At 38.7% G+C, this 25,446-nt stretch overlaps 1 protein-coding gene across 1 annotated transcript in view; it reads left to right on the plus strand.

Annotated features, from left to right (window-relative positions):
• Nucleotides 1-17,664: 17,664 nt before the first annotated feature.
• Nucleotides 17,665-25,446, plus strand: part of LOC110161233 (uncharacterized) — a 29,069-nt gene continuing 21,287 nt past the window's right edge. Inside the window, exon 1 of the mRNA XM_020925950.2 lies at nucleotides 17,665-17,773. Coding sequence (XP_020781609.2) covers nucleotides 17,714-17,773 — 60 coding nt within the window. The 5' untranslated portion in view covers nucleotides 17,665-17,713. The remainder of the gene's footprint in view (nucleotides 17,774-25,446) is intronic.

The following is a 25,446-nucleotide window of genomic DNA, read 5'->3' on the forward strand; positions in this document are numbered from 1 at the left end:
GATTACCAATCTCTGCTGAACTAAATTTAAAAGTTTTCAAGTTAACCTCTACAACTACCACTTCATTACATCACAAGGTGGAACACAGCATTTCGAGCTTTGGAGATGTAGACAAACATGTGTCAATGAAACAAAACACGAATCTGGGTATGTTTTTGATGAGGTAACAGTGTTCTAACATAGATTCAAGCTCACAAGAATCCATTTTGTTTAATATAGGACCTTTATTTAATTAATAGCTAAAAAGTCAACTCAAATTGGACATTTTTACAAAGCGTACCTGGCAACCCCTCAAAGCGCGGGAATAATTCTTGCAAACCAATGCCAGTTATAATTTTTTTATGGTGAAAATTATCCAGAAAAGGCTACTTGAGGCAGGAGGGTCTGTATTGTATCTTATGTGATGTGAAAATATTAGTTCAAATATTAATACCAGAGACTCCAGCAGGCCCCAGAGCGCTCCTTTTCTCTCATCTATGGATTGTCCTCTCCTCGACACAGATCTGACGTGTAATTTGACCTGGTGGCGTCATGTGTTTGGTCCCATACAGACAGATAACTTTAATGTCAGGCTGTAACATTCTAGGCAAGGCTACAGTATTTCAGTGGGGACAAAGAGAAGGTAGACTCTACATTAGAAAAAATACATAGGATAGCTTTAAAGTCTCTGTTATAATGTTGTTTCCTCATCATGAACATATCTGGAGTTGTGTTTTGTTTCATTCATGATTAACACACAAACCCTGCAGATTTAGGCTGAGTTCTTTTCTCAGACTTTCTCAGAAAATACTCATGTGAAGTTTAGCTTTTCACTGTGTTTTTAAACTCTATACACCTTCACTAGAATCGTTTGGGTGATTTTAGCTTGAGAATTGCCGATCTCTACTGAACTAAAGGTAAAATGTAGCTGTTAAGTTGAAAACTACCACTACATGGCATCACAAGGTGGAACAGAACAGTTTGAGCTTTGGAGATGTAGACAGACTAAGACTACGTTCAGACTGCAGAAAAGTGTCCTGCATGTGCATTGGAGGACACGATGACGTCATACACAGTGAGCATGCTCAGTGTCTAAACATGGACGCGAGCATTGAGCATCTGGAGATTTTAAAGTTGCAGTTGTACCGGAGTCAGAACATGAACAGCTTATTTGTTTTAAGGAGGAGATTGAGAAGGAGAAGGATGAGATTTTTGGTCATGGCATTTTGTGGGGCAGTGGCAGCGACGTCCGTAGAAAGGAACGTGTAGTTGCAGAGTCGCAGCCAAGAGTGGTGGGATTGACATGTGCTTCGCTGTTTCACTGACACAGAGTTCATACACAATTTTCATATGACCAGAAGACCGTTTGTGTACATTTGTGAGCGCCTACTTGTACCACTCTTGGGAGGAAACACATCTGCGGTGGCCTATTTCAGTGAGCAAACAAGTCAGGATTGGGCTGTGCTGACACGCAACAGGTGCTTGTTACTGTGTTGTTATGGCGTGTAGGTGGGATGAATGCGACCTGGACGTTCAGACTGAAGTCGCATGTCAAATGATCGGATATGTATCGGTTTTAGGAGCACATATCCAAGTGGCCTGGGTCGCATTTGGAAAAATCAGATCTGTGTTGTTCAGACTGTCATTAAAAGATCAGATACAGGTCGCATAGGGGCAAAAAATTTGGATTTGGGTCACTTCAGGCTGCAATCTGAACGTAGCCTAATAATGCAGTGTGTGAATAAAACAAAAACACAACCACAGATATGTTTTTGATGAGGTAACAACATTCTAACCTGGCTTAAAGCTCAGAAGACTCAAGACTTTGCATAATATAGGACCTTTAAGCGTGGAAATAAATGTCGGAAAAACAAAAGAAAGTTTGAATTGAAGCACTCTGTCTTTTATTTTAGTGACCATCTTCAGCCAACCGCACCGGAGTTTCACTGTATTAACTGTAATCATTTTTCCTGCCACACATTTCAATTAAACACTTCATGCTATAAAATGCTGTGACGTTATCCGAAACTCAACAATGCACTGATATATACACCATGACCTCCATACAGTTCACCCCCCATAGAACGTGCCCATGTCTCTCATTGCAGTGAGGCATGTGGCACTGACGTCTGAAATCATGCACCCGGTCAAATCTCACGTGTGGAGTCATTTGGAGTAAACTCTTAGAATATAGAGCATATGTGGAATTTGATGCACATATTGTACACTACCAGTCAAAAGTTTGGACACATTATTATTGATTATTTACGTTGTGGATTCTCAGTGAAGACATCAAAACTATGAATGACACATATATCGAATGTAGTAAACAAAAAATAAACTCAAAATAACTCTAAACTTGCTTAAGGTTTTAGAGATTTTAAAATAGCCACTGTTTGCTATGAGCACGACTTTGCGCTTTTGGCCTTTTTTTACCCTGAAGAGGCACAGCTGTGAAGTGAAAACCTTTTCATTTTTCAAATTCAATGAAAGTTTGGGAAAAGTCATGGAATTTAGTATCTCTTTCACACAACTACAGCATTAAGTTAAGTTATCATTAGACTATTATGATTATTTCTGAACGTATGCGCCTTTTGTTCAAAAGAGACGACAATAAATGCACTGACAGTATTTTGAATGTAAAAAAAACTATAATACCAAACCATAAGGTGAGTGGAAAAGGTTAACATTTCATATATAACCCTAAAAGTATGATCAAGTTCTACACATGCAAGGTGCCATAGTCATAAAAAATTTGCTTTAGGTCATGAAAATGTCATGGAAAGTTTTAAAATTTTGTCAGTGAAAAAGAGTGGGAACCCTGTTCATCAAGAAGCTCATTGAGAAAAAGCCAAGGGTTTGCAGCTCTGTCAACAAGGTAAAGGGTGGATACTTTGAGGATTTTAATATTCACCTTCTTACTTACTACATATTACCATATATCTTCTAACATATATTTGATTTCTTCCTCATGTATCTAAAATGCAGAAAGTACCGTATTTTTCGAGCTATTAGGAGCTCTGGACTATAAGGCGCACTGTTGTAGAATGGTCTATTTTTGAACTTTTTTCACAGATAAACTGCACCGGACTTTAAATGAAACACAACAGTTTGATGGGTCAGTGGGACTTTGTTTGGCGCGTTCACGGTGACTCTGGGCTTTGTTCAGTTGTGGCGTGTAGGGAGGGTGCTGTCTGGGACCGCTGGATTGTTAGCGTGTTCGCAGTGACTCAGTTGTTCAGTTGTGATTAGAAGTGGCACATTGCACTCCCTTTTTCAGTTCGTTCCGTTCCGTTCCTCGTCCCCGTGGAGTGATGAGTGTGGCTGTGGGTGTTTGTCGCCACGCAGTCGCTGTCTGCTCAGTGCGTGTTTGCGTGCGCTACGGGTGGTGCGGCTTTGTAGTTTACTGAAGTCGTGTTGGGACACCTGAGTGGATTCGTGTATAGGGCGCTCTGGATTGTGGTGCGCGCAGTTGTTTTTTGATGGGGCTGGAGGTTTAAGAGTGCGCCCAATAGTGCGGAAAATACGGTAGTGAACTGAAAGAAAAAAAAAACATTGAGAGGGTGTGTCCAAACTTTTGACAGGTAGTGTAGGTCCATTTATGTACAAGAAAATTTACTTTTTGGATTAGTATTTGGACTGCAATACTTGAGCAATAGTTTGTTTAAAGTAACATTTGTGTAAAGGTTTTAGTAACTCTTCCCACAAGTCTACAGGTGACAAAAGCCTGTGAACGTTAATATTTGTGTTTTTTGCACCACTCTTTCAGACATGATTCAGTTTGTTTTGATTGTTGTGAGACTAAAACATATTTTGCTAAAATATGTTTCCTTGTTTTTAAAGGAATATCTTTTGAAAATATCAGTAGTAGTTTCAACCAAATATATTTTACTCTTACTTGATTAAAATGTGCATCATTTTACTAGAGTAAGTTATATTAATCTTACTTGAGTACAATTCTTTAGCTACTCTACCCACCTCTGATCACAGTCACAGTATTAATATAGTCTATTCTAGATTTTTCTTCTATTCTAGACTTTTTTCCGACCAAGCTTTAGTTTGTTTTCGTAGTTTGTTGGTGATTTACACAGGTTTTAAAGGAGGCAGGACGACAGCGCCATCTGCAGAGCAACTTCTCCAGGACGGTACCCCAGGTTTGTGAGAGTAAAAGGGCCTCTGCTTCCGGTTTATCGTCTCGTGGGCCTGTTTCTGTATTTTAATTGCCTCTTTAATCCAACAATGTTTGTGGTCTTCTGTCTGAATGATATTTGCTCCATCCTATTCCATAAGGTGGTTCTCTTTTTAATAAACATGGGCGAAGGGGATTTTTAGTCTCACGCACCCTGCCTTGAGGGGTAGACAGACAGCTCCAAACCAAAACCCATGTGAACCAGCTGAGAAAACACATCTGAAGACCTTATTGCACTAAAAGCCCTTTAAGGCCCTTTAGTTTAGTCTTTTTCAGTGTGTTTTTGACCTATCCTTCACCACTTTCGAATTGTCTTCCATAACGTGTTGCCAAAGCTTTATTTTCCACCAGCTAACCTCAAATGTATTTACGTGCTCCGCCTGTTGACGTGCCTTTCTCATGAACTGTTGACAAGTGCCTGGAGTCTTTTTGAATTTAAATTTGAACTTCCACAAAACTGCCGCAGATGCTTTACCTCGCCTGTGTCACTGCTCACAGCTCCGCCCTGTTTTTCTCCCTATTTAGATACGGTCGCCTGAAAGTAGCTCTCTCCTGTGCGAGCCCCGGACCAGTCCAACAGGTTTGAGCTCACATAACTCTAGGCGCATTCAAATAAAACTGTCACAGATGTTTAATAACTATCTGAGCATGTAATTACTTTAAAATAACTCGTCCGGCCCCATCTCGATGCACAGCCAATATACGATGACGATAACAACTATACAACAGGACACGCAGGCGCTCCTGTTCAGACACATGTATGTATGCGCTCATGTATCGCAAGATCTCATAAAATGGCGGGCACATGAGGAAGTTGTTGTAAGAAGATGCCCACCACACAACATTTAAGTCCCTCTGATCTTTCCATGCGTCTACGTTAAGCTTGTACCAAAAAAGGTTTAGCCATGGTGAGAGTGTACCTATGTCTCCACAGCCATATTTTCTGACATTTAAAATATATTTTTCAAAGTAAATCCCTAACCTACGGAAGACGACAGGGGTCACAACAAACGCAAACGCCGCAACACAAACGCAAAAGCCACAACACATTAAAAAACCACAACACATCAAAAAGCCACAACGGAAGTGACCAGCGGGACTCTATTTTCCGACGGACCGATCAAGCGGCAAGTGAAGAAGAAGAACTACGACGTGAAACGAATAATGATAAAACAATAAATTACTTTTACTTACTTTTCCAACTTCTCCGTTCCTTTACTTTTCACATTGTAGTTCTTCTTCATTTGCTGCTTGATCGGTCCGTCGGAAAATAGAGTCCCTCGCTCACTTCCGTTGTGGCTTTTTGATGTGTTGCGGCATTTGCATTTGTGTTGTGGCGTTTGTATTTGTTGAGGCGTTTGCATTAAAATAGAGTCCCGTGGTCATTTCCGTTGTGGCTTTTTTTGGTGTGTTGTCGCATTTGTATTTGTTGTGGCGTTTGCGTTTGTTGTGACCCCTCTCGGCTTCCGTACTAACCCCCACTATCACCTTAACCATAATCTCAAAACTCTAACCATAATCCTACAACCCAAAAACGATGACAGATGTACTTCAGTCTGTTTTAGTCAATACTGACTTTTGTATTTGTTTGTCGCAAACTTGCAGACTGAAACGTTTTGTGCATTTGTGAATGAGGAAAATGTCTGCGCTTTCTCTCAGCTGAATTTAACTAAAGTTTGATGTTTCGTCTTGCTCCGCTGTCGTGACACTTCGACCAATCAGATGCAAATGGTCGTCGTGAGCGAGAGCCGTTCCAGATTGATAATGTGTAGAACTCAGAGTGACACACATATCCATCTTAAAAACCAGAGTGCCCTGATGAAACCTCCTGAGACACTAAGTATATAAACTCGGAACTGAAAGAGGATGCACGGTACATCAGCAACATTTGTCATAGACTGTTTGAACCATAAAACGCACAGAGATAAAGTGATGCACCTGAGGCTAAACATATAGATATGCTCCCAGCTGTATCATGTGATAAATGAGAACTGATGAGTGATGGCAGCAAGAGCAGAATCAAAGATCATATATAAACATTAGTCTAGGTCACATATTTTGAAGTATGACAGATTGTAAATGTAAAAAAAGGCCTCAAAAATATAAGCTACACTACCAGTCAAAAGTTTGGACACACCTTCTCATTTAATGTTGTTTTTATTTTTTATTTTTTTCTACACTTTCTACATACGGAAGACATCAAATATAAGAAGCAAGATATATGCATTTAGGTAGTAAAGAAAAAAGCATTTTTAATATATAATTTTGATTCAGATACCTTAAAGTAGCCACCCATTATCTCAGTGAGCTTTATGATAAAGTCTCCTGAAATGGTTTTTACTTCCCATGTGCCTTGTTAGGGTCAAGAAAACTACTTAAGGGTTTAAATCAATCAAGCTTTATTTATTTATGCTGGAGATCCATTTGAGCATTTATAAACAGACACAAGAGACACAAGAGGATAGTGTATCCTGAAGCAATATGTCAAACTTTACACATTTGTGGTCACTAAAACTCAGACAAATATTTGTGTAATGCAAATAAAAACTTCACCTCGAAAGTAATAGTCAAGATGTTTCTCAGGACTAGAGGAGGTCAAAGCTGTAACAAGTCCACAGGTGCACACATGCTTCATCAGGTCCTAAATTATGAAAAGTAAAACTATTTTTATTGTAGTTTGAGACCTGCTGAAAAGTCTGAGCAAACAAAAATAAACAAATAACAGCAAATTACATTTGAAGCTTTATTAGACCTCAAAATCTGCACAGAATACTTTTTTACTTTTTACTCTTAGGTACATTTATTTTAAAAGTACTTTAATACTTTTACTTAAAGGTGCAGTGGGTCACTTTTCAGGAGGAAGACCCGCCACCTGCTTGTGACCATGGATATTTCATTACTTTGCCAATCAAAGTCCAGCGTATGGCATTAAACAAATTATCTCTCCATAGAAACAAACAGGAGACACTGTTAGGTCAGCTTACAGGTCATATCTGTGGAGAAGTGAAGTGAAGTTTTTTTTATGTATGATTTATTTAAGTTTTTTCAAAATATAAAAGACAGTTTATGTAGAGATGTATAGTATTTAGAGCCAATATACAATGTTAACAGTTTACGCTTTGTTAGACCTCAAAATCTGCACAGAATACTTTTTTTACTTTTTACTATCAGGTACACTTGCTTCCTGTGCCTCAGAGAATAGACTTTAAAGCAGCTCTGCTTGTGTACAAGTCTCTCCATGGCCGAGCACCAAAGTACATCTGTGACATGTTAGTGTCATATGAACCATCTCGCACTCTGAGGACCTCAGGGACCGGCCTCCTGCTGGTGCCCAGAGTCAGAACTAAACAAGGGGAGTCAGCGTTTCAGGTTCATGCAGCTAAAACCTGGAACAGTCTTCCTGAACATGTGAGACAGACTCTTCTGTGATGCTGTTTAAATCCAGACTCAAAACATTTCTGTTTAACTGTGCATATAACTGAAAGGTTTTCATTCCGCACTCTTCTCTCTTTTTTATGTCTCTCTTTTTTAATTTTAATCTTCATGATTATTTATGTTTTGATTTGTTTTTATTATGATTTTAATGTATTTCTTATTCTGTAAAGCACTTTGAATTACTTTGTGTACGAATTGTGCTATACAAATAAACTTGCCTTGCCTTGCCTTGCCTTACACTTATTTTAAAAGTACTTTAATACTTGTACTTAAAGGTGCAGTTGTCACTATTCAGGTGGAGGACCCGCCACCTGCTTGTGACCATGGATATTTCATTACTTTGCCAATCAAAGTCCAGCGTATGGCATTAAACAAATTATCTCTCCATAGAAACAAACAGGAGACACTGTTAGGTCAGCTTACAGGTCATATCTGTGGAGAAGTGAAGTGAAGTTTTTTAATGTATGATTAAGTTTTTTCAAAATATAAAAGATGTTAACAGTTTACAATGTACACACCTTTAAAAACAAAAAAAAGAGAGAAACCAAAAAAAAAAAAAAAAAACCTGAAAAAAGGCCAAAAAAAAAAAAAAAACGACAAAAAAAACAGACTATGTGTTACTAAAACATTTAACAACCCAACACATGCTACAGAAGTCTCTAGGGAAGAACAATGGAGTAGTTAAGGTCAATTAAATACAATCAGTCAATGAACCTGCCCAGTGAGTACACGCGGAAATTAGCACTGGCACTACAACCTGGTACAATGCATCTCTCCTGTTAAAATGTGCACTGTCCCTGTCTCATTAAATAAATAAATAAATAAATAAAGATATATCAACCACTTCATACCCATGAATACATGAGGTAAAACCACACAACTCCTGGGGTCATGTCCAATGTGAGAGACACGATGATGATGATGATGACATGACATGATCTATAAAAGGTAACCAAACTTCAGTAAATTTAGAGCCAGAGCCTTTGAGAGCCTGTCATAAATGAGAGGGCATCTTTTATCCTTTGGGAGTGGGTTGAGGATCTTTCCAGCGCATTGACCAACAGTGTGAGAAAAGCAACAAAAAAATGTCAACAAAACAGGATGAGAAGGAGTGATCGGCTGGCAGAATCTCAAAAAGAGCAGTCAATGGAAACTGCTGAATTCTAGCATTGCAAACAACTGATAGAGACTCAAAAATTGTGTCTCGAGAGAGTTTTTAAAGGTGTGTCTGAGCACTACAAAGACCCGTGAAAGAAGGAAAGCATGCTAGATAAGTTTAACATGAAAAAAAAACACAGACAACACAATAACCTCTTCATGGCAGTGGTCAGAAAAGTTTCATAGTTCACCTTTAAGTAGATTTTTTCATGTGATTCTTTTACTTTTACTTGAGTTTTTTTGTTTGTTTTTTGCCTTCGTATCTGTACGTTTACCACCACTGATTAAAGGTCAAATCTAACACAACAGTCAATCAGCAACATTGATCACATAACTCTGAGCCTTCACATCTGCGTGTTTGTTTTACCAACCTACTTCACCGGTCCGATACCAAAAACAAAGAATACTGCCTGTCTAAACTTTGTGTTCAGTCACATGATGCAAAGTATTACCAGACATTCCAAGATTATCTAACCAAACTTACCACACCTCTTCTAAAGAATACTGTGTTTTTTTTACAGTTCCCAACAGTCCAAGCCTCAATATTGTAAAACCCGTGACATGTGTTTTCCGTAAACGGGTCAATTTCCAGCTATTTTCTGATCATTTTTCCTCATCAAAAACATACTCGGAGTTGTGTGAACATGAACCAAATCATGTTTAACACACACATCCTCCACATTTAGGCTGAGTTCTTCTCTCAAACAGAAAACATTCAGTTCCACCTTGTGATGTCATGAGGTAATACAGGAAGTGCTCCACTGTGTTTTTTAAACTCCATATAGCTTCAGTTGCCAATCTTTACTGAACAAAAGGTAAAAACGTATCTGATAACTACCGCTTCATGACATCACAAGGTGGAACAGAGCATTTTGAGCTCTGAAGATGTAAACAGACTAATAATGAAGAATCAAACGTGTGAATGAAACAAAACACTGCAAATATGTTTTCGATGAGGTAACAACACTTCTAATAGACTCTATTTTAGAGATGGCACATCAGCTGCAGGATTCCATTGAAATCCACTCTGTCGAGGAACAAGGAAGGAACAACAAGAATCAAGGATCAAGAAGGAATCAAGCAGGAGGAGGCCCTCTTCAAGGCATAACAGTCAGGTTTGTGGAGACACAGCACAGCTAAAAAAAAACAATCTTGAAAAAAAAAAGATTTTATTTGAATATATTTTTTGGAAAAAAGTTACAGAGTGGGGCTTTTTCTAAGATGCTAACATTTGAGTAAACATTTAGAGCCTAAAAGGAGACATCAGACCTCTCTAACCTGGTGGTTAGAGAGAGGAAAGAGCTCAGCATCCTAACAGCCTGGAGGATGAAGCTGTCAGTGAGTCTGGTCCAGAGGGCAGGAGACTGAACAGATTGTGTGCGGGATGACTTGAATCACTCACAGTTGTGATGGTTTACCGGGTGAAGTGGGTGGTGTTTACGTCTTGCAGGGAGGTGAGTGGTGCTCACCTCCCTGCATCCCTGATCTTCTAAACTGTGTTCACTCTGCGCTGCCACTCTCCTGTCGTGGTCAGTGCAGCTCCTGCTCCACACAGCGATGCAGCTGGAAAGGATGCTCTCAGTGGTTCCTCTGTAGAATGTGGTCAAGAGGTGACCTAGTGTCTCCGCTCAATTTCATTTCTCTCCAGCGACTAGGTCGGGAATCGGAATACACTAGACGATTTGCAAAAACCCTGGAAGTGCGAGTTCGGGCACCAGCCAATCAGCGAAAAGCCATACATTCTGTGTTGGCAACGATTCCCGAGATCGAGAATTTAAAGCCGAAACAAAGAGAATGTTTTGTGAATTTTATCAAGGGGAAAGACTTTATTGTCCTTCTTCCTACGGGATTTGGGAAAAGCTTAATATACCAGTTAGCCCCATTAGTTGCACATTACATATGTCACAACCAGCAGCAATTAGTTAAATGAAAAAAAGTACCCGCCTACTGTCGAGCAAACGAATCCTAATGCTGTGAGGTCAGACTTGCCCGCTTGCCCGCTTGAGTTTTTGCAGTAAGTAGAGGCACTGCTGGGCTTTCTTCACCAGTGATGCAGTGTTGTTGATCCAGGAGACGTCTTCACTGATGTGCACCCCCAGGAATTTAGTGCTGCTCACGTTCTCCACAGCAGCACCGTCGATGGTCAGTGGCGGATGTTGGGTGTGGGCTCTCTGGAAGTCGACAACAATCTTATTATTCAAGAATTAGACTGTTTTCTCCTATACACACCCACTGCTTTGTCCTTACTTCATTCTTACAAATCATAAGAAAAATAAAAAAATAAAAATCTGAAATCAGCTGCTCTCTATTGTGGACTGTACCGATCCACAGGAGGGATGAATATTGTGATTTAAAATGTCCAAAGTATAATAATAAAGACCCACAAATGTCATAGATTATAACTGCAGCAGACAATAGCAGCGCAATCGTTATTTGGTGATGTTTAAGTCCGTTTCTAGTGATACTGATTGCGTTTTGCGTGTGTTCTGTTTGTTGTTTTTACACTCGTATTTTTCTTTTTAAGAGTCTGTTGGGAAATCTGACAATATTGTGTGAAATAAAATAAATTTTAAAACCTTAGTAAATGGTCAAATCTGCCAACTGAGCTACTGACGCCCACATTCTGATGAAATTCTAAAGAGCTTGCAAAATGCGCGTCAGATCCTTTATTATTATAATGTCGATAAACGTACCTGAGGCGAAACAGAAAACAGTGTAACCAGTAATAAAGAACAGAGCATTTTGAGCTTTGAAGATGTAAACAGACTAATAATGAAGAACTGATCAAACGTGTTAACAACACAAAACACAACTGCAAGTATGTTTTTTCCATAATGGCACATCATCACATGTATGATTCCATGGAAATCAACTCTGCTGAAGATTATAATTATGATTTCTGTAGAATCGAGCAGGAGGAGGCGTTCCTCAAAACCAGATAACAGTCAGGGTTTGTGGAGACGCAGCAGAGAGAGAAAAAAAAAAGGGGGGACGTCATTGAAATAGAGCGATGATATGGAGCGACTTATGTATGTTTAAGTACATTTGTCCTCCAACCTGAACATCAGAGGACCAATCCCTACTCAGATTAGGTTGTGGTGTCCTTAGGCAAGACACTGCTGTTGCTACAGTAGAGGCTTAAAACCACAGATTGTGTTGTGAATAAATACTGCAGTGTAAAAACTTTTGGGTGTGTTGAAAAGGTACAATAAGAATCCGGTGCATTATTAATCAAGAATAAGTCTATTTTCGACTGTACGCACCCACTCCTTTGTTCTTACTTCATTCTTAGATTTTATTTTTGATATCATGTAGGACTCAGCAGTGTCGTGTAGTGTTTTTAGCACAAGAACTACGAAAGGAGACCACTTTGTGATGACGTTTACATGGACTTAACGTAAACGGAATCAGCTTTCAAATGGAAATCAGCTGACATGTTTCTTTTATGAAGTCATTTTAGAAGAATATTGTGATTTCAAATGTCCAGACGTATAACATAATGAGTCAAAGTGTCATAGCAGACAGTAGCATTACAATTGCATTACAATTTTTTGTGATGATGTTTAAGTCAGTTTCTAGTGATGCTGATTGCATTTTGAGTGTGTTCAGTTTGTTTTTATACTATTTTTGTTATTAAGAGTCTATTGGGAAATCTAACAATATTGTTAGATATATATATATTGTCAAATATATTGGTACGGAAGCCGGGAGGGGTCACAACAAACGCAAACGCCGCAACAAATACAAACGCGACAACAAAACAAAAAGCCACAACACACCAAAAAAAGCCACAATGTAAGTGACCGTGGGACTCTATTTTAATGCAAACGCCAAAACAAATACAAATGCGACAACACAACAAAAAGCCACAACAAATCAAAAAAAGCCACAACGAAAATGACCGCGGGGCTTTATTTTAATGCAAATGCCGCAACAAATACAAACGCCACAACACAACAAAAAGCCACAATGGAAGTGACCGCGGGACTCTGTTTTCCATCAGACCAAGCAAAGAGTTAAAGGATCAAGCGGAAAGTGAATGAGAAAAGTTGAAGAAGAACAAGAATGTGAAAAGTAAACGAAAGGAGAAGTGAACGACATTGGAAATGTAAGTAAAAGTAATTTATTGTTTTGGACTGTAGACTGACCATTGATAGGTCTGTCGGAAAATAGAGTCCTGCAGTCACTTCCGTTGTGCCTTTTTGTTGTGTTTGTTAAGAGCGTATATATTGGCAAATGGTCATGGTCACATTTCTATGCAGCGCTTTTCCACCTTTAAGGCACTTGAAGCACTTTACATCAAGGAACCATTCACACACACATTCATACACCAGTGTACACAGACACTAGAGGTCTTGACCAAGGACACAACAACAGCAATCATCTGTCGGAGCTGGAATTGCAGTTGCTCTGATTGCTCATCCCATGCTGTTTATGTGGAGACCGGGATTTGAACTATCAACCTTTTGATCAGTCGACAAACACTATCTACCACCACCTAAACCCACATTCTGATGAAATTCCAAAGAGTTTGTAAAATACGCATCAGATTTTTTATTATTATAACACTGGATTATCACAGTTACACAGAAGGGCGTTTAGTTGTTTTTATTTTCATTGGAAACTCCTGGATTGCTGGTGACAGATCTGGTTTCAGTAAATGTACCTGAGGCAAAACAGAGCAGAATGACAGCAGAGAGTGACAGTGGGCAGCGGCAGTAGTTGGTAGAGCATTCGCCCACTGATCTGAAGGTTGCCGGTTTGATTCCAGCTCTCGACATAAACATCTCAGGTTGAGCGGTCAGATCCACTGACCCACAGGTTGGCTGGTGTGATTCCAGCTCCCACAGATGAATGCTGTCGTTGTGTCCTTGGGCAAGACACTTAACCCACCTTGCCCACAGTGTCTGTGTACACTGGTGTGTGAATGGGTGAGTGGTTCCTTGTTGTAAAGCACTTTGAGTGCCTTGAAGGTGGAAAAGCGCTATAGAAAAATGTGACCATTCACTCTGATTGCTTTACCAATGCTGTTTATGTGGAGACCGGGATTCGAACTAGCAACCTTTTGATTAGTCGACAAACACTCTACCAACTGAGCTATAGTTGGGGAGCCAAAGCCTCAAAAATGGGTTGAACCTGACATCGTCTGCCATACTTTTTCTTGGTGTTTTTTCTGCAAACTGTAACTCTAAGGACCAATAATCGGAGGGTCTGCTCCTCCGGAAATATCGCGAAAAAAAACTGTAGCCATTTTAGTGTATGTGAAAAGTAATTGATTGTTTTGGACTGTAGACTGTCTGACCTTCGCTTGGTCTGTGGGAAAATAAAGTCACTTCCGTGGTGGCGTCGTGTTGTGGCGTTTGCATTTGTTGCAGCGTTTGTAATAAAATAGAGTCACTTCTGTTGTGGCTTTTTTTGGCTTGTTGTGTCTTTTTGTTGTGTTGTCGCGTTTGTTATGAGCCCTGCCAGCTTCCGTATACTGGCAAATAGTCATGGTCACATTTTTATACAGCACTTTTCCACCTTCAAGGCACTTAAAGCACTTTACATCAAGGAACCATTCACACACACATTCATACACCAATGTACACAGACACTAGAGGTCTTGCCCAAGGACACAACAACAGCAATCATCTGTCGGAGCTGGAATTGCAGTTGCTCTGATTGCTCAGCCCATGCTGTTTATGTGGAGACCGGGATTTGAACTATCAACCTTTTGATCAGTGGACAAACACTATCTACCGCCACCTAAACCTACATTCTGATGAAATTCCAAAGAGTTTGTAAAATACGCATCAGATCTTTTATTATTATAACACTGGATTATCACAGTTACACAGAAGGGCGTTTAGTTGTTTTTATTTTCATTGGAAACTCCTGGATTGTTGGTGACAGATCTGGTTTCAGTAAATGTACCTGAGGCAAAACAGAGCAGAATGACAGCAGAGAGTGACAGTGGTGAGTCACAGAGAGACATGAGAGGGGAATAATCACTGCATCTGTATTATCTCATTATTCACACGCTATACAATTCTAATGAGTTTAACCAGTAATTAGAGTTGTAAAATTAGTTAGAATTTCAAAATAGGCAATTACCAAATCACAAAGACTGCAATTATTTAGGTTGTGTTGTCTGAAGTGAACTAATACAATGAACTGACTCTTGATTTGATAATCCCTTTATCATTATGGCCTGTGTTTCCTGAAACGTCTGAATAAAATGAGTCTCACTTCAAACTGAATCTGTTTCTAAACCTTTTGGAGCACAAACAAATGGGTTGATTCTTTGTGAAGCTGAGGCTCTGGAGTTTGTTTGTTAGTTAGTTTGTTTGTCTATTTGTTTGTTTTTATTTAGATCCCCATTAGCTACTGAAAAACAGCAACTTTTCTTCCTGGGTCAGGCTATAAATGCAGTTTGGTTTTGTTTTTTTCATACAGAAAACAGACAGGACGTACATGCACCACATTCACACCAACAATGAAACCAAGACAGTACAAAAACACCACAAAAATGTACAAATGATCATGATAATCCAAATAATAATAATAAAAAAAAACTTTATTTCTGTTCTGATCAGAGACAAGGCTGCAGTACAAAGCTCACAAAATCTCAACTATTCCAACATAGCTACTCCCGAGTGAAAATGAAGAGTCTCTACCCAATTTATGGAAACTAACCGTCCTCGTCCCCAAGATGAGAAATTGTGGGAGTGAGTTGAAGATGTTTACTTCACAATACAGTATTTCTAGTGTTTTTGTGACTTGATATTTGTTACTACGTGAGCACTCTTGGGCCTTAACAGTGACAATCAAGTGTCTAATGAATTTTATTAAAAGGAGTTTTGGGTTCTGTCTGATCTACTCTTATTTTAAGTCGGAACAAGCTCTACACAGAGGAAAGTCAGATTTCAAATTCCACCTGCGTGTTTGGGGTAAATATAAGAACAGGTACAGCAGGTGGCCCTGGGGATGGTGTGACAGACAGAAGACTGAGCATTTGTTGCTGCGTTTTGACAATTTTCGTGTCAAAGCTGAAGCATACCTCACTGAACACGAGATTTAGAAACTTGGGGACTTATAAATAGGCCCAAAAAAAAAAACCAACAACCCAAAAACAGACAAACAAAAAAAAGTCTAGGTAAAATTCATATAAAAGTCAGAAAGATTAGGAATGGTTGATTTGACTGAAAATTTGTTACCCAGAATCTCTATCATTCCATTAGCTTATTTATTTATTTATTTATTTGTCCAAGTTTTATGGAGTCCAACTTGATCAATAAAGTTTTTGAGACTTGACTTGATAAAATGGTCAAAGACTTGGGACTTGACTTATACTTGAAGAGGGAGATTTGGGACTTGACTTGGACTTGAGCCCTGTGACTTGAGAAGACTTAATGCTTCTCCTAAAAAATACATATATTTATTTTAAAAATACTTTTCTCTTTACAGTTGATAAATGCGGTGCTGAATTTTAAAGAAACAAACTGGAACATGTCGCTCCCATTACTGTTTAGTACTTTGGATGTAACTGAAGTACCGTGATACTCAAATGTAATACAGTAATATACAGTACAATGCAGTAATATACAATACAATTCAGTAAAACAGGTCAGAGGTGGCGCTACCATAAGGCAAAAGTACGTGACTGACTAAGGCCCCCAAACCTGAAGGGGCCCCCAACCAATTGCCCTCAGTGCCAGTAATAGTCGAGGCCTCAGAAAAATTAGATTTTCTCTCAATATGACATTAAATGAGAGTAGTTTACTTTTAAACAATAATAAGAAAAATAATAATAATCACATGTAATTGTACTAGCAAAAAACAAAACTACTTTCAGTTCTGGTTATCTAGTAGGCGACCGAACTAATCCAATCCACCATAATTCAAATAAATACAGATGTGTGTGTCTCTAGAACAATGAGGAAAAACAGACAATAAATATATATTAAAAAAACAAAAACAAAACTGAAAAACAGTGCACTATAGTGAGGTCCCCAAACTCAAGTTCGCCTAGGGCCACCAAATTCCTAACTTCGCCACTGAAAACAGGATAATTCCATTTCAGACACACAACAAAATAACTCTTATCTAATCAGATTTTTTTTTTCTGTTCTGACTGATTCACACAACTACAACTACAACTGTACAACTCTTATATAAATACTCATATATAAATACACCATGACTTTTTAAGTACAATGCAGTTTAAAATTCATATAAATTGCAAAAATCTAAGCTATTTTTTGTCCTTTGGTTTAAAGACTTGAAATGACTTGAAATTCAAAGCAGACAACTTGGACTTGACTTGGACTTATGGCCCAGGGACTCGAGACTCGCCTTGGACTTGCCTGTCTTTGACTTGGGACTTGACGCGGACTTGAGGTCAAGAACTTGAGACTTACTTGAGACTCGTAAAACAAGTCCCACCTCTGGAATCTCGAGTGAAAGTCGTAAATATTGATTGAGAAGGTGTGTTCAAACGTTTGGCTATAGATAAAACTACTTATATGACAAACTTCATTTCTCATGCTTTGTAAATAATTAACAGTTAAACTCTTGCTCTCACCCCTTTCTTGCTCTTCTTCTCTTTTTTTTTTTTTCTCTTTGCCCCTCTCCTCACCCCATCTCCCACCCTCACCCCTCCCTTCTCCTTCCGTCTGTCAGTGTCAGAAAGTGTTTGATCAAGAAGGAAGATCCGCTCCGGGCTCCTCTGCTTCGACCACACCTCTCCGAAACATGCACCAGGAGTTTTCGTGTGACACTAAAACCAGAGACGCACACATGAGGAAGAGGAGGGGGGGGGGGGGGGCAGGGGAGGGGGAGAGGGGCGTGTCCTCGGTCCTGATTAGAGAGAGCGACTTCGGAGCTCGCGGGACAGAACCAGGGACCAGGAGATAAGAAAAGGGAGAGAGTGTGAGATCCATCGGAAGTGCGAGGAGTCCCGGGGCAGTCATGGCAGGGTGCCCCCGTCGACAGGTGCTGCTGCTGCTGCTGTTCCTGACGCTGGCCGTGGTGAGTGGCTGCTGCACGGTTGCAAAAGGTTATTAGGGTCGGGTCTGCGTTTTTGCACAAGAGAAATTCAAAGTTTTTATTTGAGAGTGGCGTTGCTGAATAGTGCAATGCAAAGAGCTAAGTGCAGCTATATTCAATATTTTTTGCATTCAGATAATAATAATAATAATAATAATAATAATAATAATAATAATAATAAGGTAAAATTACTGTATTTAAAAAAAAAATCAAAAATATTAAGGAATTGGAAAATAATGTTAACTCTTTTTTTTTTTTAGTTAAATTTAGTGATTAAAATAAAAATGCTTTTTTTAAATATTCAACATATTAAAGCCCCAGTGTTTGACTTTTTTGTCTTTTTTTTTTTTTTTTTTTTTTTTTTTTTATTGCACTGATAAACATGTGTCTTTACTGTGAGTAGGCTTGCATTTCCACAAACCTGACTCTTATTTGACCTCCCATTTATAGATTCCATGTTGTTTTGGCTATATGTACGTATCGAGTGGAGAATGTTTCTATTTCCAGTGAATCCAGAAAGTTACACAATGTTGCTTTAATCCTGTAATAGTTTTGTGTTGTATCTTTGTTTACATGGACAGTGGACGTGACTCAGGTGTTATTTTTATCCGAGCTGTTGGATTTGAGTTGCTCGTGGCAAAGATGTGTTTGAACCTGTTGTATCACAAAAAAATATTTAATACAAAACCCACAAAGAATTAGCAGTACTTTGAACTACAATACTCCTCATCCTTAATCCTTTAAGTATACATTTCCGGTAGGTATCTGTAAGTAGATTTTATGGATACCTTTTACATATCTGTACTTTCTACTGCATGACATTTTTAATCAGAACTGAACATTCTTTATCAAAATCAATGCAATTAAGTTTTATTATGTCTCAAAATCTGTGCAAAATACTTTAATAGATACTTCAATACTTTTACTTGAGTAGATTCTTTCATGTGATACTTCTACTTCCACTTGAATTTCTTTTTTGCTCAGGTATACTGTATATTGTACTTTTATGTAAAGGTTCACTGCCCAACTTATCTGGTGGAGGGTCTGCTACTGACTTGTCTCCATGGAGATGCTGTTGCTTTGCCTGGAATGTTCCGTGATATGACATTAAACATTTCCATCTAGCGTTTATTCATTACAGGTGTTTCTATTGCTCAAAAATACAGTCATTTCTTCTGTGAATAGAGGCGACTCTCCACAGATCTGAACTGTAATGTAGCGTCGTGCTGTAACTTGCATGATAGATACGTTTAATCTATATTGTGGAACATTCCGGACAAAGCAATAACATCTCCATGGAGAAAAGCATTCGACAGACCCTCCATCAGATTTTTTCATGTAATACTTTTATTTTAGTATTTTTTTACTCCAGTATCTGTACTTTTACTTGAGTAACAATTGAGCACCACTGTTTATTTTACACTGTATTATCTTGAGTCACGTTCGCAGGGCAGTAGACCAGGGGTACAAACAGGTCTATTGTCCCGGACTGTTTTTTTTAGAGGCTCAATATTGGACTGATAAATTATATTAAAGGGGGGGCCCACGTGAGGCAAATTTCAGTTGACAGGCCTGCACATACGCCTCTAATTTTGTTGCTAAATTTTGCTGAGCTATGGAAAATATGTATTCAAGGCAAATGAACACAGACGCTTAAAGTTACTCAACAGGGTGCCTCTAAGGAACTCCGTAATTACAACTTTTGTACGCTCACAGAAAAACACAAAATTGACATAAATAAATAAAATATTGGATCTTGACATAATAATATAGCATGGGCATTTTCCTTATTTTTATTTTTTATTGTTTTGTCTTTTGTAACATGGGAAAACAGAACATTTAGAGGACTGGCAAAGTGATTTTTATTGGTTTTAACTCACCCAATTAGGTAGTATTGTTGTTAAAAGTATGTAAAATCAGATACTAATCAGTACTAAAACTAGTATCAAAACTAGATACTTATTAGAGCAAGAACCGATACTAAAAAAAAAATCACATTCATAGGAGAGACGTGAACCTTTCTTGAATAGATTTAGAACAGGGGTGGGCAAACTACGGCCTGGGGGACGTATACGGCCCTTTAAACCTTTTAATCCGGCCCGCCGAACTGGAAGAACTTACAAAAATAAACCTTGTTGATGTTTTATTTGTCATGCATTTCCATCGTTTCCCAGTAGATGGCGTATTACATATACGTTGAGGTGCGGCGTATTATATTGGCCGCAATGCTTTATGGGAAAGTGTTCTTACAGGAGTTATTCGGACCATGAGTGAAGTAGTTTGTGTTCAAGTTATAAGACTGCACTGCTTCCATCTTAAGGTGGTAAAAATGAAACTTTGAAAACTTGAAGATTCTGAGATGTAAATGTCAGTATGTGCAACTTCATAGTGTCCAGTTTTACAACGTTGAGCTCATGATGTTTATTTCCCTGTCGTGTGCAGTGGAACAGATTTATTCACTTTTATGTGTCTGAATCGTTCACAGAAATGTCGAAGCGTCTGAAGTTCTACATAAACGTGATGATGTAATGAAGTCGAGCTCTTAAAGGTTGTATAGAGGATTTTCCAAGGAACGAGAAATCCAGCGACTGTTTGTCCTTTTTCAAATGTTGCGCATGCGTGAAACCCCCCCCCCTCCCTACAGCTCCCTACGTAGAAACGCCTTCTCCCGCCTCCTCACTACGCCAGAAACAGGTTTGTTTACAGCCGGTGAGCTGCACATGACTTGTAAACAACTAACTACAGTGTTGGTTAGGCAAGGCGGAGAAGTGAGGAGCGGGGGGAGCGGGTGTGCGGACATTTCGTTCGCGGACGAGAAGTGAGGAGCAGGGAGAAGAGCGGAGCAGGAGAGAGGAGAGAGGAGAGAGAGGAGAGAGGAGAGAGAGGAGAGCGGTGCGCGGAGATTCCGTGCCCGGAGAAGTGAGGAGAAGGGGGAAGAGCGGAACGGGCAGCGGGGACAGGAGTAGGAAAGGGGAGCAGAGAAGGTTGCGCGGAGATTCAGTGCGAATGAACTAGCTACAACACGCAGCAGCAAGCGGACTCTTTCTTTGCCTTGAAAATTACGTTTTCAGACATAGGATATCGCTTTCGTGTCCTGAAAAACGTTTGTCTAGCTCTTGGAAATAAAGTACGTTTTCATAATAAGCAGAAGTGACCTGTCCAGGAGTAATTTGGCGACCAGTGCGTCAGTCTTTAGACCCTGCGTCTGCTTCAGTCGCGCCATCGCTGGAATGAATCTACAAGAATCACCTTAGTTTGGCTTCGCTGCTTTTCCCCTTGTCTTCTTCTTTCAGCGACCTCAAAAACGGACTTTCTTTTGCGGTGAACTGGTCCTGGATTCTTGTCGCCATTGCAACAAACTTTGTGCTAACTGCGAGGAAGATATAGGTCAAAAAAAGCCGCTAAGAACTGTTGCGTTGGTGGAGTAAAACAGCGTCTGTGCGTCTTGCGTCTGTGGACTGCGTGACAGACGTACGTAAACCACGTACCGGCGGCGCGCAGGCAAGTCAGTTATGCTAGAAACTTAGGGAGATTGATTGACAGCCTGTCAGCTAACAGATAACGAGGCAGTGTCGTTATCTATTGGCAAATGTTTAGCTGGCCCCACCACGTCCAGAGTTGATGAATTTTTATTCTCTTTTTTTTGGTCATCATCATAATTACAAGGCTACTGCACCTCTATAATGCTATCATTGACAACTTGAAACAAAAAAAACAAAAAAAAATCCTCCATACAACCTTTAACACGTTATGTCTTATTTTCTGTCCGGCCCTTCAGCCAAACTTTAGGACCCTATGTGGCCCGCGAGCCAAAAAGTTTGCCCACCCCTGATTTAGAATGATCTTGAGCTTTATCAGAAGGGGAATCAAAATTAATTTATGTTAGAGGGGGGCCCATGTGAGACGTCTTGCCCCAAGCCCCCAAAATTTCTGTCTACGGCCCTGGCCATATAGACTAGTATACACCCATGGACCACTATGGAACCTACCTGGACCACTGAAGGATTACACAGATATAAAATACATGGGAATATAAAAAAAAGTACTTTGATTTAATGTTGAAAATCACAGTCTGTTGTCGAAATGTGGTATCGGAATCAGTATTGAGTATCAAGTCTGTTCCTTAGTATCGAAGTCAAGTTTGAAATTTTAGTATCGTAACAACAGTATTATATATAATCTTGCATTTATTGAATCATAGGTATTTGTATTGGGTAAAAAAAAACAAATACATGAAACCTACAGTGTGAGCGAGCATGCCTCTCCACAGATCTGACGCGCAACTTGGCCTGATAAACTTTACAGAATATGAACATGAACATTCCAAGCAAAGCAATAAGATTTCCGTAAAGAAAAGTAACACAGTGAAGTTTTAAGTGGTGTATTATTTGTTTTAATCTGCACATTTTGAGTGTATATAAAATAAAAAAAATGATATCTTAAAATTTAACACTCACACTCAAGCGAAGATAAGTTAAGAAAGTATGCATTTCAACTGGCCAAAGCGGAACATTTTTTGGAAAGTTTTAAAGATACAACTTAGTTATTGAGACTTGATTTATTTGACAGCTTGTAGGAGCAGATCAATTTTAGTTTGTGCCTCAGGTAAAGCTCATATGCTTAACTGGATTTTTTAAATGATCTTGTTTTTTAAAAGATCTGACACCTGTTTAAAGTGTTGGAAATGGACTGTGTTGTTAATTCAGCAATATAGAGATGTAGCTCCAAATGTCAGATTATTCTATTTCCGTAAAATATATATTTTACATAAAAATGGTGACAATATATTTTAATTGAGTCAACTTTTTTAGTGTAGTTTTGATATTTTTATTAATATGTCACTCATAGAAAAGCAGAGGTGGGATATTTACTCACTAACTTTTTTTTTTTTTTTTTTTTTTTAAATCTACTTTTCAGACTACTTTTCCAGCAGCATACTTTTACCCCTACACTTGAGTAATATTTTATTGAAGTAACAGTACTTGGGTAAAGGTTTTGGTGATTCTTCCCGCTGTGACTATGACCACAAGTGACAAAAGCTTTATGTTGACAATATGAAATGATTTTGTAATTTTTTGTTTATACTATACTATACTATACTATACTATACTATACTATACTATATACTATACTATACTATACTATACTATACGCCGAACTTTTTTTGGAAAGTTGCAAAGATATAATTTAATTATTGAGACTTGATTTATTTGACAGCTTGCAAGAGCAATTTTAGTTTGTGCCTCAAGTATAGCTCTCACGCTTAACTGGATTTTTTAAATGATTTAGTTTTTTAAACGATCTGACACCTGTTTAAAGTGTTGAAAATTGACTGTGTTGTTAATTCAGTAATATAGAGATGTAAATCGAAATGTCAGATTATTCTATTTCTGTAAAATATGTATTTTACGTAAAAAGGGTGACAATATATTTTAATTGAGTCAACTTTTTTATTGCAATTTTACTATATGTATTAATGTACATCACTCATAGAAAAGCAGAGGTGGGTCATTTACTCAGTATTTTATATTTTTTTTTTTAAATCTAGTTTTCAGAGTACTTTTATAGCAGCATACTTTTACCCCTGTACTTGAGTAGTATTTTATTGAAGCAACAGTACTTGGGTAAAGGTTTTTGTGACTTTTCCCACTGTAAGTTTAAAAGTGACAAAAGCTTTATGTTGACAATATGAAATGATTTTGTCATTTTTTATCTATTCTAGACTTTACTTTACTTTACCTTACTTTATGATACTATACTATACTATACTATACTATACATATACTATACTATACTATACTATACCTTGTTTATACTGAAAATATTGTAATTGTGTGCTTTATTTAATGTTTGTTCTACCAATTGCAGTAGTACTTTTCAAATCTTTTTTGACTCTTACTTGAGTAATTTCTTGGACCACTACTTGTACTTCTACTTCAGTAATATTATTTTGAAGTAACTTGTTGAACCTCTACCCACCTCAGCAGAAAAGTGGCAATAGATACAAAATTATAACAGTATCGCTCATAAAAACCTTGCAGATTACTTTCATATACCACTTTTTGTCTTGAGTTGAGTACATCTTGTTCCTTGATCCACATTACTCACTCTGACATGTTTCTCTCTCACACATACAGATACTGTATACTGTAGATAACATAAAGTACATGTGACCTCCAGCTCAGTACTGCAGTCAGCAAATATTAGCCCAGTATTTAAACAGTCAACACTGAGTCACCACAACACTGACGGGCATGAACTTGGAAATGTGCAGGTATCACACCAACACAAGGATCTACACCTGATATAAAGTAAAGTAGTAGTTATAGAATTACTGTTGTTGTAGTAGTAGGAGTAGCAAGCAAAGCAGTGGTAGTGGTAGTAATATTAGCAGCAGCAGCAGCAGTATTAGTAGTAGTAGCCACTTTTGGGCAAGTTACTCCAAAAGTATAATGTGTTATTTATGACTTGTTAGTGTCATTTCAGAATAATCTGTTACATTACAATATTACTGCATTTAAAATGTAAGACATTACACGACTATTGCAGCACTTTTACTTTACTCTACTTTCACCAAAATAAATGTCAGTGATTGTTATTTGATTGTTATTGTTATTTGACAATCAGCGACCGAAGATGCCAAACGTTTGCGCCGTATATGGACTGAACCAGGACTAAACCAGGACTAAACCAGGTCTAAACCAGGACAAAACCAGAGCTGAACCAGGACTAAACCAGGACTGAACCAGGTCTAAACCAGGACTAAATCAGGACTAAACCAGGTCTAAACTAGGACTAAATCAGGACTAAACCAGGACTGAACCAGGTCTAAACCAGGACTAAATCAGGTCTAAACCAGGACTAAACCAGAGCTGAACCAGAGCTGAACCAGAGCTGAACCAGGACTGAACTAGGACTAGATCAGGACTAAATCAGGACTAAACCAGGACTGAACCAGGTCTAAACCAGGACTAAATCAGGACTAAACCAGGACTGAACCAGGTCTAAACCAGGACTGAACCAGGTCTAAACCAGGACTAGATCAGGACTAAACCAGGACTAAACCACAGCTGAACTAGAGCTGAACCAGGACTGAACCAGGTCTAAACCAGGACTGAACCAGGACTGAACCAGGTCTAAACCAGGTCTAAACCAGGACCAAGACTTGAAATCTAGGACCGCCCCTGAGAGAATCCGTAGTGTCCGCAAAGTGCAATCGGGGGGGCGGTGCTCTGTGCTGGTCCTTTCGCCCACGGTTACACAGTCTACATGGGCGCATCTCCCGTCCTGTCCATCTCAACACTCGGAACCATAACGAAGGCGCTTCACCACTGCTGATATCGCGGTGACTTTAGCAAATTTATATGAAGAGAAACAAAAAACCCACCACTTCGGTCCAGGTTAAAAATGCATTGTAACGCGCATTACTGACATTTGTACTGAGTAAAATATTACAGTTTTTTTCCCTGTAATTCGTTACAGCAAAAAGCAACGCATTACAGTAATTCGTTACTTTTATAATGCGTTACTCCCAACACTGGTAGTAGCAAGCAATCAAAGCAGTTATAGTGGCAGTAATAGTAGTAGTAGTACTAGTGGTAATAGTATTAGCAGCAACAGTAGTAGCAGCAGTAGTATTAGTAGTAGTACCAGTA

Source organism: Boleophthalmus pectinirostris, unplaced genomic scaffold, assembly GCF_026225935.1.
Source record: "Boleophthalmus pectinirostris isolate CB_2022bp ecotype Guang Dong unplaced genomic scaffold, ASM2622593v1 HiC_scaffold_7, whole genome shotgun sequence".
Classification (NCBI taxonomy): Eukaryota; Metazoa; Chordata; class Actinopteri; order Gobiiformes; family Gobiidae; genus Boleophthalmus; species Boleophthalmus pectinirostris.